This window comes from Prionailurus bengalensis, chromosome E3 (assembly GCF_016509475.1).
Source record: "Prionailurus bengalensis isolate Pbe53 chromosome E3, Fcat_Pben_1.1_paternal_pri, whole genome shotgun sequence".
NCBI classification, from domain to species: Eukaryota; Metazoa; Chordata; class Mammalia; order Carnivora; family Felidae; genus Prionailurus; species Prionailurus bengalensis.
In genome coordinates, this window is record NC_057357.1 from 17,770,539 (window position 1) to 17,787,480 (window position 16,942).

At 42.0% G+C, this 16,942-nt stretch overlaps 1 protein-coding gene across 6 annotated transcripts in view; it reads right to left on the reverse strand.

The window, feature by feature from the left end:
* Positions 1–16,011, reverse strand: part of ITGAM (integrin subunit alpha M) — a 43,959-nt gene extending 27,948 nt beyond the window's left edge. For 5 of the 6 annotated variants that reach the window (XM_043559963.1, XM_043559964.1, XM_043559962.1 and 2 more), the window contains exons 1-7: positions 10,454–10,557; positions 10,070–10,139; positions 9,806–9,923; positions 3,892–4,022; positions 3,306–3,451; positions 2,412–2,565; positions 319–469 (exon numbers count right to left, since the gene is read on the reverse strand). In XM_043559963.1, the coding sequence (XP_043415898.1) occupies positions 319–469; positions 2,412–2,565; positions 3,306–3,451; positions 3,892–4,022; positions 9,806–9,923; positions 10,070–10,120 (751 nt within the window). In that variant the 5' untranslated portion in view covers positions 10,121–10,139; positions 10,454–10,557. Of the gene's footprint in view, positions 1–318; positions 470–2,411; positions 2,566–3,305; positions 3,452–3,891; positions 4,023–9,805; positions 9,924–10,069; positions 10,140–10,449; positions 10,558–14,296; positions 14,406–15,927 lie in introns of those variants that run through there. The other variant, XM_043559965.1, reaches the window with a different exon arrangement.
* Positions 16,012–16,942: the final 931 nt, after the last annotated feature.

The window sequence follows — 16,942 nt, forward strand, 5'->3', positions numbered from 1 at the left end:
GCAGTGACTCAAACGGACAAATGTTGGTAGCATATCTAAATTTTTTGAAAAATACTATCTGAGATTTGGCTCCCTTATCCTCCAATTTTTCAGCCTATAGCCAAGGCTTACAAAGTAAATATAAAGTCTACATTCTTTGATTTCAAAGGAAATGGCCAAGTGAGGCCAGAGTTGCTGGGAACTAGAGGAAATGGAGAAAGAGTTAATGCTGAGAGGATATCAAGGGTTAAGAGGTTCTAGCTACTAAAGAGGAAATGCATGTTTGGAGATAAGGAGCTGCCTCTGGAGCTGCTACAGGAATATAGAACCTTAGCTTACCCTCAATTGCAAAGATCTTTTCCTGAAGCTGGTTTTGAATGGTCTTCAGAGCTTCAAAGTTATTCACCCGGAACACATAATCACGAGGAGGCTTTGATGCAATGGTATTAAGCTCTTCACGAGTTTTGGGACTGTTGAAAGCAGCTCCCACCTGTTATCAAGGAATAGAGGCCAAGTCAGACATCATCTGGGGGTATCAGTCTCATCCAGCAAAGAAAATTCTGTGGGAAAAGAATCTGAAACAATATCTGTCAGATGAAGAAATGCACCAGAATAGGGACAGGGCTACCAAGTATAGTAGGGCAGGTTATGCACTGCACATAACATTCTGTCAAGGGAGAAATTAGCTTTTGGTCCCTTTACTGTGCTATGCCTCCTGGTATGGAGCTGACCTCTCCCCAGAGTAAAGGGAGTCTTTTTCTCTATATGAAGGGGTTTCCTACTTGCCAACCCATGCACCCATGATGATACCTTTTTCTGTGTCATACAAGGTACTGTGGTAGTTTGATTACACTGATCCCCAACTCTATACCTCTTCCTATATCCAAGCCCTTTCCCCCAAAACTTTGCTGTATCCTCCTATTTATGGCAGAGCAATCTGCCCTGCTTGTTGTCTCTGGGTCCGGCTATGTGTCTTGCTTCAGCCAATGGATATTATCATACATGATTCAGACAGATGCTTTAAAAAAAAGTGCTTGAAACATTTCCACTTGCTCTTTTTTTATTGTTTTTTTAATGTTTATTTATTTTTGAGAGGCAGAGAGAGAGCATGAGCAGGGGAGGGGTGGAGAGAGAGAGGGAGACACAGAATCTGAAGCATGCTCCAGGCTCTGAGCTGTCAGCACAGAGCCCGACAGGGGCCTTGAAGCCACAAGCCATGAGATCATGACCTGAGCTGAAGTCAGACTCTCAACCGACTGAGCCACCCAGGTGCCCCCACTTGCTCTTTTGTTCCCCTGCCTTCACCATGAGGACATGCCCAGGCTAGCCCACTGTAAGATGATACTGGGAGCAGCAGAGCCAAGTTACCCCAGTTGTTCCAGTCATTCCAGTCCAGCAGACAGACATAGATGGCAACCCTCAAAAATGGAGAGAGCCCAGCCAAGATCAGCAAAGCTGCCAAGCAACCTTCAAATGATTACAGATTTAAGAGTGAGCCTAGTCAAAGCCAGAAAAATTGTCCAGCTCAACTACAGACTTACTTATTGTTTTAAAAGACTGAATTCTGGGGGCGCCTAGGTGGCTCAGTCGGTTAAGCGTCCGACTTCGGCTCAGGTCATGATCTCACAGTCTGTGAGTTCGAGCCCCGTGTCGGGCTCTGGGCTGATGGCTCAGAGCCTGGAGCCTGCTTCTGATTCTGTGTTTCCCTCTCTCTCTGCCCCTCCCTCGTTCATGCTCTGTCTCTCTGTCTCAAAAATAAATAAACGTTTTAAAAATTTTTTTTTATTTATTTTTTTAAATTTTTTTTAACGTTTATTTATTTTTGAGACAGGGAGAGACAGCATGAACGGGGGAGGGTCGGAGAGAGAGGGAGACACAGAATCTGAAACAGGCTCCAGGCTCTGAGCCATCAGCCCAGAGCCTGACACGGGGCTCGAACTCACGGACCGTGAGATCATGACCTGAGCTGAAGTCGGACACTTAACCAACTGAGCCACCCAGGCGCCCCTAAAATTTTTTTTTTTTAAATAAAGGACTGAATTTTGGTGCGCATGGGTGGCTCAGTCAGTTGAGCATCCGACTTTGGCTCAAGTCATGATCTCACAGCCCATGAGTTTGAGCCCTGCATCAGGCTCTGTGCTGACAGCTCAGAGCCTAAAGCCTGCTTTAGACTCTATGTCTCCCTCTCTCTCTCTCTCTCTCCCTCCCTCTCAAAAATAAAAATAAATTGTTAAAAAAATTAAAGGACTGAAATCTGAGATAATTTGTTGTACTGCATCATTGTAACAATAATTAACTGACACAGGCTCATGTGGGCTAGCAGTGACCTTGCCCTACCTTGGTTTAACTGATATTTACAAATTGAAGGGAGGGTGTATCCAAGTAGAAGCATCAGGCCACAGAAGCTCAGGCCAAAGAGCCACATTTCCTACCCCAATGACATAGCGAATGATCCCCTCTTTGTCTGCTTCAGGAATGACATCCTTGTACTCCAAGGGATCGCCAAACTTTTCTCCATCCGTGATGACTACTAGGATCTTAAAGGCTTTCTCCCGCGCTCCACTACTGCTCTGAAACAATTCTCTTCTGTCCAGGGAAGAGGAAAGAAAAGTCAAATGTGAATAGAGATACTCTTAATGCTAAGGAGGAAGCATCAGCAGTCACTGGCTCAGATGTAGCTAGGAGGGGTTTGGGCTCCTTTGGAATGAACACTGAGATGTGGCTGCCCCATGACCTGGAAAGGCAACAGGAGAAGGTAGAAGAGTGGAAGGAAAAGAAATCTTCACTGCATTTATATAATTTTGCATATATTGATTTTTTAAACTATTTTAAATTAAAACAAAATTTTTAAGCTTAATTGGGCCCTCACAAACCTTTCCTGGTTTGATGCAATGGGTCTCTAGCTCACCTTCCTATACTTTTGTCCCAGTCCCCACCCTCACCTCTATACACGTACACACACACACACACACACACACACACACCAGACTGAACTTTCCAAAACAAGATGTGGTGATGTCTCCCCACTGCTTAAAACCTTCAGTGGATCCCCACTGGCTTTTCAGTTGCCTTAAGGGACCTGACCTCAACTAATCTCTGTGGCCACCCTCTAGCTTTACCCTCACGTCTCCCCTTCACTCCTACCTTTACTCACAACTTGTATTTCATGAACATACAATGCAGAGTCCCTCCTCCACACCTTTACTCATGCTGTTCCCTCCACCATAAATATCTTCTACCCCGTCCCTGTCTGAACAACTGCCTTCATTCTTCAAATCCCAACTAAAAAAATCACCTCCTCCTTCCATCCTAAACAAAGAACTTACACTACTTTGCGGATTCCTGTGGCAGTGTGTGTCCGCCCACGCAACTGTTTTATTGGCCTCACCAGCAATGATGGGTTAGGGTTTTTCTTGAATTCATTAAAGGTGAAATGAGTCTGGAAGTCTTCAGAGTACTGCATTAAAGAAAACTGGGAACAGGCATCTGGTATTACACTGGAGAAAGTGTCCCTCCTCACACTTGCCCACCTCCTAGGAAATGTTACATAAATCTTGAAACACTCAAGTCTCCAAATCCCTCCAAATTCTACACTGCCCCCAATTCTTCTGCCACACCAGGACAGAGATCTGCCATCAGCTCCCACCTCTAAATACTGGAACTCAGCCAGAGATGACAGGTAAGTTTCATCTCCCATGCCAACCCTTATCAATTAGTCAGAGCGGCCTGCTTTACAGAGGGCTGGAAGAATGCTGAGGCTGCATCCAGAAAGAGCAGGAAAGAGGATCATGAAAGAAAACATGATTAATTGGCAATTTTGCAATAGAAGTAAAAGAGAAAAGTGGCAGACTGGTTGCCATGGATTTTCCAGCTTTATATGAACTATTTCTTAACCAACCCATTTGCCCTCACCAAGGTTTTGGATTTCTTGAATTGACCCATCACAGTTGAGACAAAATCCTTCATCTTCTGAAAGTCGCTCTGGATGATGCTACCAGAACCATCAATCAAGAAGGCAATATCACTTTCTTGCCGAGGGCACTCTTGAGAAACAGGAGAAAGAGCATGAACTGATTATTAGAGACTGGGATTAATTCTTTTCCATGTCAACCCTCTACTAAGCAGTGAAAATAAAAAGTAAACAATATGCAACCCATGCTCCAAGCTTAATAAAAACATGGACACAGTCTCAAGATGGCAGTCACCATGAGGAAGGCATCAGTAGAATATGTCAATGTTACTTTTGAATAACAACAAAAAATAAACAATTTTTCAAGGAATGCAAGTAGAATCGCAGAGCTGAAGGAAGAAATACAGTGAAAAAGAAACAACAAAATTTAGAAGATGCTTGCACTGTTGGTGGGAATACAAACTGGTGCAGCCACTCTGGAAAACAGTGTGGAGGTTCCTCAAAAAATTAAAAATAGAACTACCCTATGACCCAGCAATAGCACTGCTAGGAATTTACCCAAGGGATACAGGAGTGCTGATGCATAGGGGCACATGTACCCCAATGCTGATAGCAGCACTTTCAACAATAGCCAAATTATGGAAAGAGCCTAAATGTCCATCAACCAATGAATGGATAAAGAAATTGTGGTTTATATACACAATGGAATACTACATGGCAATGAGAAAGAATGAAATATGGCGCTTTGTAGCAACGTGGATGGAACTGGAGAGTGTGATGCTAAGTGAAATAAGCCATACAGAGATAGATACCATATGTTTTCACTCTTATGTGGATTCTGAGAAACTTAACAGAAACCCATGGGGGAGGGGAAGGAAAAAAAAAAAGAGGTTAGAGTGGGAGAGAGCCAAAGCATAAGAGACTCTTAAAAACTGGGAACAAACTGAGATTGATGGGGGAGGGAGGGAGGGGAGGGTGGGTAATGGGTATAGAGGAGGGCACCTTTTGGGATGAGCACTGGGTGTTGTATGGAAACCAATTTGACAATAAATTTCATACATTGAAAAAATAAAATAAAATAAAATAAAATAAAATAAAAATAAATTTAAAAAATCCATTAAAAATCTGTACTTTTTAAAATATTTTAAATATTTTATTTATTTATTTATGTATGTATTTACTTACTTACTTACTTATTTACTTATTTATTTTCAGAGAGAGAATATGCACTTGTACATGAGTTGGGGAGGGGCAGAGAAACAGGAGAGGGAGAATCCTAAGCAGGCTCCATGCTGTCAGCACAGAGACCAACTCGGGGCTCCATCTCACAAACCATGAGATCATTACCTAAGCAGATATCACGAGTCTGATGTTTAACTGACTAAGCCACTCAGCCACTCCTCTGTTCATTTTTTTCTAAAATTATTTATTTAGGGGTGCCTGGACGGCTCAGTTGGTTGAGCATCCAACTCTTGATTTTGGCTCAGGTCATGATCCCAGGGTCATGGGATTGGGCCCACTAAGTATAGAGCCTGCTTAAGATTCTCTCTCTATCTCCCTCTGCCTTTCCCCTGCTCTCTCTCCCTCTTTTTCAAAACTAATTAATTAATTAATTAACTTCTTTTAACATATATGTATGGAGGCTGCTGGGTGGCTCAGTTGGTGGCACTTCCAACAATAGCCAAATTATGGAAAGAGCCTAAATGTCCATCAACTGATGAATGGATAAAGATGTGGTTTATATATACAGTGGAATACTACTTGGCAAGAGAAAGAATGAAATCCTGCCATTTGCAGCAACGTGGATGGAACTGGAGGGTATTATGCTAAGTGAAATAAGTCAGTCAGAGAAAGACAGATACCATATGTTTTCACTCATATGTGGATCTTGAGAAACTTAACAGAAGATCATGGGGGTGGGGAAGGAGGGAAAATGTTACAAACATAGAGGGAGGGAGGCAAACCACAAGAGACTCTTAAATACAGAGAACAAACTGAGAGTTAATGGGAGGCAGGGGAGGGGAAAGTGGGTGATGGGCATTGAGGAGGGATGAGCACTGGGTGTTGTATGGAAACCAATTTGAAAATAAATTATATTTAATAAAAATAATAAAAAATAATAAAAATAAATAAATAAACATTTAAAAATTAAAATAAATAAATAAATAAATAAATAAATAAATTTTAAAAGCTTTAAAAAGAAAAAGAAACTGACCAGAACCTGTCACAACCACTGACTGTCTCTGAACATGCACAAATGTCCTAGAGTGTGGTAAATCTATGCAATGGAATACTACTTAGCAATTTAAAAAAGGAAAGAACTACTAATACACACAACAACATGAATGAAATGCAAGTGTATTATACTAGCGAAAGAAGCCAATCTCAAAAGGTTTTAATTCCATATATGTAGCTTTCTTGAAAAGACAAACTGTACAGTGATGGAGAACAGATTAGTGAGTGCCAGGTACTAGAGTGGAGGGGGAGAAAGCAACTAACTATAAAAAGATAGTATGAAGGATTTTTTAAAGGAGTAATATAACTCTTGTTTTCTGTTCATGTTGTCTTTTTTAAGATTTTATTTTTAAGTAATCTCTACAACCAACACGGGGTTCAAACTCACAACCCTAAGATCAAGAGTTGTATGCTGTATTGACTGAGCTTGCCAGGCACCCCATGTTCACGTTAGTTTTTTATCCAAACCCGTAAATACTTTAAAATTCATGGAACTGTACACTAAAAGAAAAAGGTCAATTTTACTGTATGATCTATAAAAAAATTAAATTACCCAAAAAAAGCGTTGGCTTTTTAAAAATAAATAGATTCTAACATTTATATGGAAAATATACAAAGAAAATTAACTATAGAAAATATACAAAGAAAATTAATCAAAAAAATGTTTGAAAATCTCAAAGATATGTTAACTGGAAAGGATCAAGTGTGTACAGAATGTGCCACCATTTGTGGCACAAAATGAAGACTATAGATATGTATATGCTTGTGAATAAGACGAGAAACTGGCAATGAAATGTTTATAGTGTGTCCTTTAGTACTTTTTGAATTTTGAATCATTTTTAAAGAATCGAAGATGTTTTTTATTTTATTTTTTTAGAGGGGGTGTCACAAGTGAGCGAGGGGCAGAGAGAGAGATAGAGGGAGGGGGAGAGAGAGAGAGGGAAGAAGAGAAACAGGGCTAACCCAAAGTGGGGCTTGCGGGTTTTTTTTTTTTTTTTGCTTTTTTGTTTTTGTTTTTCTTTTACCAAAGTGAGGCTCATGCTCATCCAAATTGGGGCTCAAGGTCACCCAAAGAGGGGATCGTGCTCACCTGATGTGGGACTCCAACTCAGGAATCATAAGATCTCGACCTGAGCCAAAATCAGATGCTTAAGCTATGAGCCACGCAGGCACCCTAAAAATACTTTTAAAAATACTTGTAAAAGAAAAGTATTGAATCCTGAGAGTGAGAACAGAAGAGAGAAATGTGAGGGTGGAGCTGAAGCCACAGAACTGAATGTGATTGGGCAGGAAGAACACATGGACAAGAATAGAAGCTGTAACATGGTACCCCTATGCATGCAAAGAAGGCAGAGGAAGACTGCCTGGAGCTGAAGCTTAACAGAAGCCCTTGGCAGGGGGAGAAGCAAAGACAGAAGAGAGAAGGGGAGGGGAGGAGAAGGCAGGAGAGGGGAGGAGAAGGAAGGGGAGGAGAGGGGGAGGGGAGGGGAAGGGGAGGGAGAGGAGAGGAAGGAGGGGAGGTGAAGGGAGGGGAAGGGAGGGGAAGGGAGAGGAAAGGAGGAGGGGAAGGGAGGAGAAGGGAGAAATCTAGAGCCAAGTTTTTTGGGAAAGAAGAGATGACCTGTAAGTCACATCAGAAAAGTCAGTAAATATGAGGGCAGAAAAGAGATTTGGCATTTAGGGAATCATAAATGCCGTTTGCAAGAGGAAGATTTATATGATGGTTGAGCAGAAGCCAGATGTCAGAGGGTGAAGAATGGTGATATGGGGGGAATGGAAACAAGGAGAGAGAGCCCTTTCAAGAAGTGTGGTGGTGAAGGTAAGGAGAAATGGCAGAAGATATAGAGGAGATCAAGGAGAGAGAAGGGTATTTTTAGTGCTAGTAATTTTGGTGGTTGATTGATTTTAAGATATGGATAAGCATAAGCATGTTTACATTCAAAAGAGGGGTAGAAATTTAAGCTCCTAGAGAGAATGAAAGATTTAGGATGTGGATTTCAAGTTGGTGAGGTGAGAGAGCCTCAAAAGCCCAGAGAAAAGAGTGATTCATGGAAAGGTGGAGAGACAGGTCTTTCTCTAAAAGCAAGGGTGATACCATTGCAAAATTTGAACAAGGAGAATGGGTAAGTGGAGGGAGTTCATCCCTGGCAACTTTGATTTTCTTTGTGAAGAAGGAAGGTTATCTTTTGAGAGTAAAGTACAAAGGAGCAGAGCTTGAGAGAAAAAAAAAAACTTACAAAAGGAAGATATATCTGCCCTTGTTTGCAGAACCAACTTGAAGACAAGAAAAAGAAGGCCAAGCAGCTGAAGAAATAAGTGGCAAAAAGTAGTTTAGAAAAAAAAGATTCAGTCAGTCACTCACTCTTTCAGTCAACAAATGTTTGGGGAACAAGAATGTGGTAGGTAGCCACTAAGGTGGTCCCCAAGATTCTCACCTCATGGAAATAACACCCTTGCATAGTCCCTTCCCTTGAGTGTGAGCTAGACTTTTTGACTCAATTCAAAGAAATATAAAATTACAGAAGTAATGTGTTTTTACTTCTGAGATTAGATTATGAAACTACTGTGTTTTCTTCCTTGGGTGTTTTCTCTCCCTCTTGCTCTCCTAATCCCTTGTTTACTCACTCTGGAGGAAGCCAGTTGCTCTGTGGGGAGCAGTTATGAGATTATTTATAGGGAAGCCCATGTGACAAACAACTGAGAGAAGCCTCCAGCAACAGCCAGTGAAAACAGAGGCCTTCAGTTCAACAATCTGGTAAATGAGCTTGGAAGTGGATCTTTTTCTCAGTCAAGCATTCAGATGAGACCACAGCTCCAGTTTAACAAGTTAACTTCAATCTCACAAAAAAAAACCCTAAGGCAGAGCTACCCAGCTAAGTCATGCCCAGATTCCTGATTCATAGAAACTGTAATATAATTAACATTTATTGTTTTTAGCTACTAAGTTCAGGGGCAATTTGTTAAGCAGCAATAGATATGAGAGTATAGAACAATGAACAAGCTGGACAGTAGTATCCTTGCTATCATGAAGCCTGCATTCCAGAAGAAAGGATATAAAATAAACAAGTAAAATATGTACATACAAGTATTAAAATGGTAAAGTAGGACAATGTGGTAGGGAGTGATGATGGAAAAGATCCACTCAGAAAAGGCCTCTTTGAAGAAGTGACATTTGAGCTGAGTTGACAATAATGGGTTGCCAGGTAAGATCTGACGGAAGAGCATTCCAGGCTGAAGGAATAGTGAGTGCAAAGGCCCTAAGACATGGACAACTTGGTGTTGTTCTTGAAGAAAGGCAGCCAGAGTGGCTGGAGCACAGTGGCTGAGGTAGACTGGATGGGAGAAAAGTTGAAGAAGCCATACCATTCAGAGCCTCAAAGGCTATGATTAGGAGACTTAGGCACTTATTCTAAGGGACATCATCTCACAAAGATGAGTGGGCATATCAGGACTTTCCATATTTATATTTATATTTATATTTATATTTATATTTATATATCAGGACTTTTCTTAAAGTGCAAAATCCTAGCATCAACTCCTACCATCTCTGTTGGAACCTAGTTGCCTCCCACTTCTGCACCTAGATCCCTAAGTCACCCCTCAGGCTGTGAATAGTCCCCATCCCAGTCCTGCCCTTATGCTCACACTACCCATCTGTATTCTTTGCCAAAGGCCACCTACCTCTGAGGCTCTCTGGGAATCTCTGGGGCTGCTGCCGTAGGTTGGATCCAAACAGGAAGCATAAGCCATTCACATAGGTGTTCTCCTTACAAGTTTGGTGCACAGTGGGACCACAGGCCTGGGGGAAGGTTGCATGTGGGAGGGGCTGTTCCTGCTTCCTGTCCTTTTACCTCAGCATCGCCACCCTCCACAGACCCCAGCCCCAGCAGCCATAAGCCCCTGACTCCTTCTTTCAGAACAATCCCATGACCCAGGACAACTCACCAGCAGTCGAAAAGGGTTGGTGGCAAATGCTAGAGACAGGCCCAGAGACATGTTCACCGCCTCCAGGGGACTGAGGAGACATATATATATACATGGTCACCTTCAGGGGCATAAAATGGGCTATGTGAAGGTCAACAGAGGTCACTTTAACCTGGGAGACATGCAGACTAAACAGATCAAGGTGAACCTAAGTCACAGGAAAGGAACATGAAGGGGGTGCCTGAAAGTATCTGAGGTAGAGTCTGCATACAGCACAGAGACTGATGAACTGGATGCCTGGGCCCCCAACTACAGACGCTCAGAACAAAAGGAATGCCTGGCAAGTTCAGGTGTACACACAGGTGGAAGCCTAGCCCTGGATCCCAGGGAGGGGCAGTGACTCACCCTCCAGGGAGATAGGCTCACACTTGCCCATGCTGTAGTCACACTGGTAGAGGCCACCTGTTTGGTTGGCAGCCTTTATCTCCTGGGGGGCTCCAACCACCAACCTGGGGGGAGAGTTAGGAAAAGATCACTACAGGGACAAGAGAAAACCATGGCATGTGGGAAAGAAGGAGACCATGGAAGTTCTGCCACTCAAAGGAAAGTGAGAAGAGACAACCCTCAGTATTTCCCAATTCCCTGAAATAGGAGAAAGATTCAGCAAAGAAAAAAAATGGGAAAAGTTTAAATATTGGAAGGGGAAGGGCCTCTTTAAGAATGACACAAAACCAAGAAGTCATTAAAAAGTTGTGGCATCCTGGGGCACCTGGGTGGCTCAGTCGGTTGAGCGTCTGACTTCAGCTCAGGTCACGATCTCATGGTTTGTGAGTTCGAGCCCCGCATCAGGCTCTGGGCTGATGGCTCAGAGCCTGGAGCCTGCTTCCAATTCTGTGTCTCCCTCTCTCTGCCCCTCCCCCATTCATGCTCTGTCTCTCTCTGTCTCAAAAATAAATAAACATTAAAAAAATTTTTTTTTAAAGTTGTTGCATCCTATATTGTACACCTGAAATTAATATAACACTGTATGTTAACTATACTGGAATTTAAAGAAAAATGTTTGATGAATAAATTCAACCATTTTAAATTCAGTCATTTTGAATAAATTTCTGTATGTGATATCAGGGAAATGCAAATCAAAACTACAATGAGATATCACCTTGGGGGCACTTGGGTGGCTCAGTTGGTTAAGCATCTGACTTTGGCTTAGGTCATGATCTTGTGGTTCGTGAGTTCTCTCTGTTGTCAGCATGCTTCCGATCCTCTTGTCTCCCTCCCTCTCTCTCTGTCCCTCCCCTGCTTGTGCACATGCTCTCTCTCTCTCTCTCGCAAAAATAAATAAACATTAAAAAAATAATGAGATATCACCTTATACCTATCAAAATGGCTAAAATCGAAAAACACAAGAAACAACAGGTATTGGTGAGGATATGGAGAAAGGGGAACCCTCACACACTGTTGGTAGGATGCAAACTAGTGCAGCCACTCTGGAAAACAGTATTGAGTTTCCCCAAAAAGTTAAAAATAAAGCTATACTACGATCCAGCAATTGCACTACTGGATATTTACCCAAAGAATGCAAAACCAATAATTCAAAGGGATACATGCATCCCAATGTTTACAGCAGCATTATCTACAATAGCCAAATTATAGAAGAAATCCAATTGTTCATCAACTGATGAATGGATAAAGAAAATATGGTGTATTCTGAGCCTGGCTGGCTCAGTCAGTGGAGTGTGTGACTCTTGATCTTGGGTTGTGAGTTCAAACCCCACACTGGGTGTAGAGACTACTTAAAAATAAAATCTTAGGGGCGCCTGGGTGGCGCAGTCGGTTAAGCATCCAACTTCAGCCAGGTCATGATCTCGCGGTCCGTGAGTTCGAGCCCCGTGTCAGGCTCTGGGCTGATGGCTCAGAGCCTGGAGCCTGTTTCCGATTCTGTGTCTCCCTCTCTCTCTGCCCCTCCCCCGTTCATGCTCTGTCTCTGCCCCAAAAATAAACGTTGAAAAAAAAAATTTTTTTTAAATAAAATAAAATTAAATTAAATTAAAAAAAAAAAGATGATGATGATGATAATATGATATATATATATACACATATATATGTATATACACACACATACACGATGGAATATTAATAACCATAAAAAAGAATGAAATCTTGCTGTTTGCAACGACATGGGTGGAGTTAGAGACTATTATGCTAGGTGAAATAAGTCAGAGAAAGACAAATACTGTATGATTTCACTCATATGTGGAATTTAAGAAACCAAGCAATAAGCGAAGGGACAAAAAAAGAGAAAGGCAAACCAAGAAACAGATTCTTAACTATAGAGAACAAAAACTTTTTTCTAAATTTCCGTATGTGAAAAACTACCATATACAAAGTTAAAGGACAAACAATAAACTGGTGAGAGGGAGATTAGCAACTCATGCCACAGACTCTTTCCTCAATATAGTCAGAGCTCCTACAAATCAATAAAGAAAAAAGAAATAAAACAATAGAAAAATGGGCAATAAATAAGAAAAAGGTTCACAGAAAAGGAAATACATTTCTCATTTAAAAACAAGTGCAATTTAAGGGGCACCTGCATGACTCCTGGGTAACTCAGTCAGTTGAGCATCCAGCTCTTGGTTTCAGCTCAGGTCATGATCTCACAGTTCATGAGTTTGAGTCCCTGACATAGCAGACCCTGCTTGGGATTCTGTCTCCCTCTCTGTCTGCCCCTCTCCTGCTCTTTCGCTCTGTCTCTCAAAATAAATAAACGCTTTAAAAAATAAAAATAAAAAATAAAAATAAGGGGCACCTGGGTGGCTAAGAGTCTGACTTCTGTTCAGTCATGATCTCAAAGTTTGTGAGTTAGAGCATCACACAGGGCTCTGCGTTGACAGTGAGGAGCCTAGTTCAGATCCTCTGTCTCCCTCTCTCTCTGCCCCTTCCCAACTTGCACACATGAGCACCTGCACATTCTCTCTCTCAAAAATAAATATAAATAAATAAATAAATAAATAAATGCAATTTAAAACTAAATTGAGATACCATATCTAACCTATTCAATTTGCAAAGATCAAGAAGTTTGATTACACATTGGGTTGGCAGGTGGGTGGGGAAGTGTTTCCATAAATTTCTGGTGTAAGTGCAAACTGTTTCCACCTCCACCAAGGGTAATCTGGAAACATCTATTAACATCACATATGCATTCCTTTGATCCAGGAATCCTAGTTCTAGGAATTTGCTTCCAAATATACTCACACATGTACAAAAGGACAGCATTTTTCACATCACAAAAATTTGGAAACAATCTAATGTCTATTAAGAAGAGATTTAAATGTAATATCAATGTAAACTATAGTACCTCAAAATAATAGAATATGATGCAAGAATTTAAAAGAATGAGTTAGGGGGCACCTGGGTGACTCAGTTGTTTAAGTGTCCAACTTCAGCTCAGGTCATGATCTCATGGTTTGTGGTTCTAGTCCCACATCAGGCTCTGTGCTCACCAGAGCCTGAAGCCTGCTTCAGATTTGTGTCTCCTTCTCTCTCTCTCTCTCTCTCTCTCTCTGCCTCTCCCCTGCTTGTGCTCTCTCTCTCTCTCTCTCAAAAATAAATAAACATTTAAGAAAAATTTTTTAAGAATGGGTAAAGTTTTTATGCATGTATCTGGGAAAATTACCAAGCTCTATTAAGAAAAAAAAATGTGAAGCTCAGAATAGAGCAGAGGCTGGCAAACTTTTTGTGGAAAGGTAATACTATTTCCATAATTCTTTTTATATAGGCAAATATTTTAGGCTTTTCAGGCCATATACTCCCTGTTGAAGCCTCTTGATTCTCCCATTGTAGCTCCAAAGTGTCCATAAACAACGAATAGCAAGTTGGGATGAGGATGGGATCAATAAAATTTATTTACAAAAATAGGCAGCAGTAGTTTGAATACAATGTGTTCTACAAATTGTGTGGGGAATGGGAGTTAAGGAAATTTGGAGGTACACACAACATAGACTCTGCAAGGACCCACAAGAAACCATTTAACAGGGAACCTCCTGGGTAAAGAATGGGGGAAGGGAGTATGTGCTGAGGAGACTTTTTACTATTGCACTCTTTAGGATCTTTTGAATTTAGAACTCTCTATCTGTATTACCTATACAAAAAGTAAATCAAGAAAAAAATCCACAAAATTGTGATTTTTTTTTCAAGTATATAAGTGTTAAAGAGAAGTGTAATACAGAGACCTCCACATGTGGTCCTTACCGGGATCCCTCAAGCTGGACCACACTTTGCCCGAAGCCCGCTGCATTCTCTTGGAATAGCGTTGCATGCTTAGTATCCAGGTTGAACCCATGACATAATAAGGCCAAGGCTAGAAGGAGGAGAAAGCCTGAGGGTCAGGAGGACATAAGGAGATAAGAAAGCAACTTGGATGTGAGGGTGATCTGGCTGCGACATCTGTCACCCCATTGATTGCCAGGGTTGATTCGGCTGATTTGACTGGCTAGGCGGGTGTCTCCTTCCTCCCTCACCGCTCCATGTGCTTCCCTCCCAAAGTTGCGCGCTCGAAGAGGACGACCTTCCCTGACAGAGGAGGACCGTTCTTCCGCCACAAGTATATGAGTAGCTGCACTCCCATGCTAGAACCTCCAAACAAGCTCTCAAGGTCCATTTGTAGGAGAACGTAGGATAGTCAAGCTTCCAAGACTCCAGACACATCCAAATGAGGCGCTGCACGTGGCAGTCTGCCTTTCTTTATAAAAATAAAAATAACACTAATAATAATAAAAATAAATAAATTTTTTAAAAAAGCAACTTGCCCTCCTGCTCTGTGCATCTACCTGCTGGGATTCACCCTAACCCAGCATGGAGATATCTGCCTCCCAGGTCCAACTGTCTTACTGTCCAACTGTCTGAAGTGGAGGTTGGCACACTTTTTCTATAAAGGGCCAGATAGTAAATATTTTAGGTTTTGTGGGCCAAGAAGCAAGTAGAGTACATTAGGTAAGTACTTACACAACAAGAGAGAAAATGTATTTCCACAAATTTTTCACTAGGGAAATTCAAAATATAATAATTGAGTACAGCTTTTTTGTAATATAAATTTACTAATGAGACAAATGGAATTCTTTTGGGAAAATAACGTGTCACTTCACCAGGATTCAGAGTTAGCTTTCCTTATCATGAATCAATTGCAAATGTTCACCTGAGACCTATGGCTCACAGTACAAAAACAGGTAGGGGAATCCATGCCTTATGGCCACAGGCATAAGTTACTTTGCTGACTCTTGGCCCAAAGACCACTAATATGGAGTACAATCAGTCCCTCTCTGAGCTCCACCCTATGCTCCTACCCTGCTGATTTGCCTAACAAGTTCTTAAAGACTCTCTATTAGGCAATTTCCTTCGTATGCAACTCTCAAGCATTTTTTTTTCCTTTATTTGGCTCATTCTCCACAAAGCACAGGCGTGAAAGGAAGCAGATTTGAATCATTTTGGTCATTCAACAAACATTTACACCTGGTTCCTTGGAAAATAGAACTGTAGACAAAGTGGAGATGGTAAAATGGAATCCAAGAAACACTCTGAGAATCCAATATATGTTGACTTTTGGGCATATCATTCCACCTATCTGGGACCTCAGTTTCCTCATCTGTAAAGTGAAGGGGACAGCCAAGCCCCATTGCATTGTCTGTAAATTCAAATATTCATTCAAGCTTCTCTGGTCATCCCATCTTGGTCTAGTTCTCTCTGCTTCTTAAATCCCTTGTCCTTCCTCAAATTCCCCCCATCTAACTCCTAGATATTCTGTGCCCTCTCTCTCCACTCAGAGACTCAAAAGGTCCCCGTCTCCTCACTCTGATCACCCCACCACCACCAAGTCCCTAGGGTACCTGTTAACAGAAGAACTCTGTGAGTCATAGCTGGAGGGAGCAGAAACTGTGGAGCTGGATGCACCACTGAGCCACTTCAAGAAAGCCACCAAAGACAGGAAGGACAGAAAAGGAGAAGTAGGAGGCAGAAGTCTATTAGAGATTCAAAGGAAGAGGGCGGGGGCTTAGTGAGCACAGTCCTGCTCAACCTTCTTCCTTGGACTACAAACAGCCTGTGCTCCCTCCCTAACCATATTCCTGGCCCAAACCAACAAGATCACTGTCCCAAAGGTATTCTTTGCCCACCCGCTTCTAGGGTTGGCCAAGCATTATGAAAAGCAACCTGAGGGGTGCCTGGGTGGCTCAGCTGATTGACCATCTGACTCTTGATTTTGGCTTAGGTCATGATCCCAGGGTCCTGGGATCAAGTCCTGTGACAGGCTCGCACTGAGTGTGGAGCCTGCTTACTTGGAGCCTGCTTAAGATTCTCTCCCTCAGGGCGCCTGGGTGGCTCAGTCGGTTAAGCGTCCGACTTCAGCCAGGTCACGATCTCGCGGTCCGTGAGTTCGAGCCCCACGTCGGGCTCTGGGCTGATGGCTCGGAGCCTGGAGCCTGCTTCCGATTCTGTGTCTCCCTCTCTCTCTGCCCCTCCCCCGTTCATGCTCTGTCTCTCTCTGTCTCAAAAATAAATAAACGTTAAAAAAAATTTTTTTTAAAAAGATTCTCTCCCTCCACCCCTCTCCCCTGCCTCTTGCTCATCCTCTCTCTCTCTAAAATAAATAAATAAATATAATATATATATATATATATATTATATTTATTTAAAAAAGAAAAGCAAGCTGAAGAAACTTAGGGTCTGCCTCCTGGAACATGTGTCTAAACTAATATTAATACAGACCAAGCATATGTGGACAGTCACACTGTGTCTCTCTGAAAGTACACTTTGCAAAATGTCCTTCCCTCCTGCCCAAGGAAATAGGAGTACCCTTCAGCCACAGCTGTCCTCCTTTTATAGCCATCAGAAAGGACAAGTCAG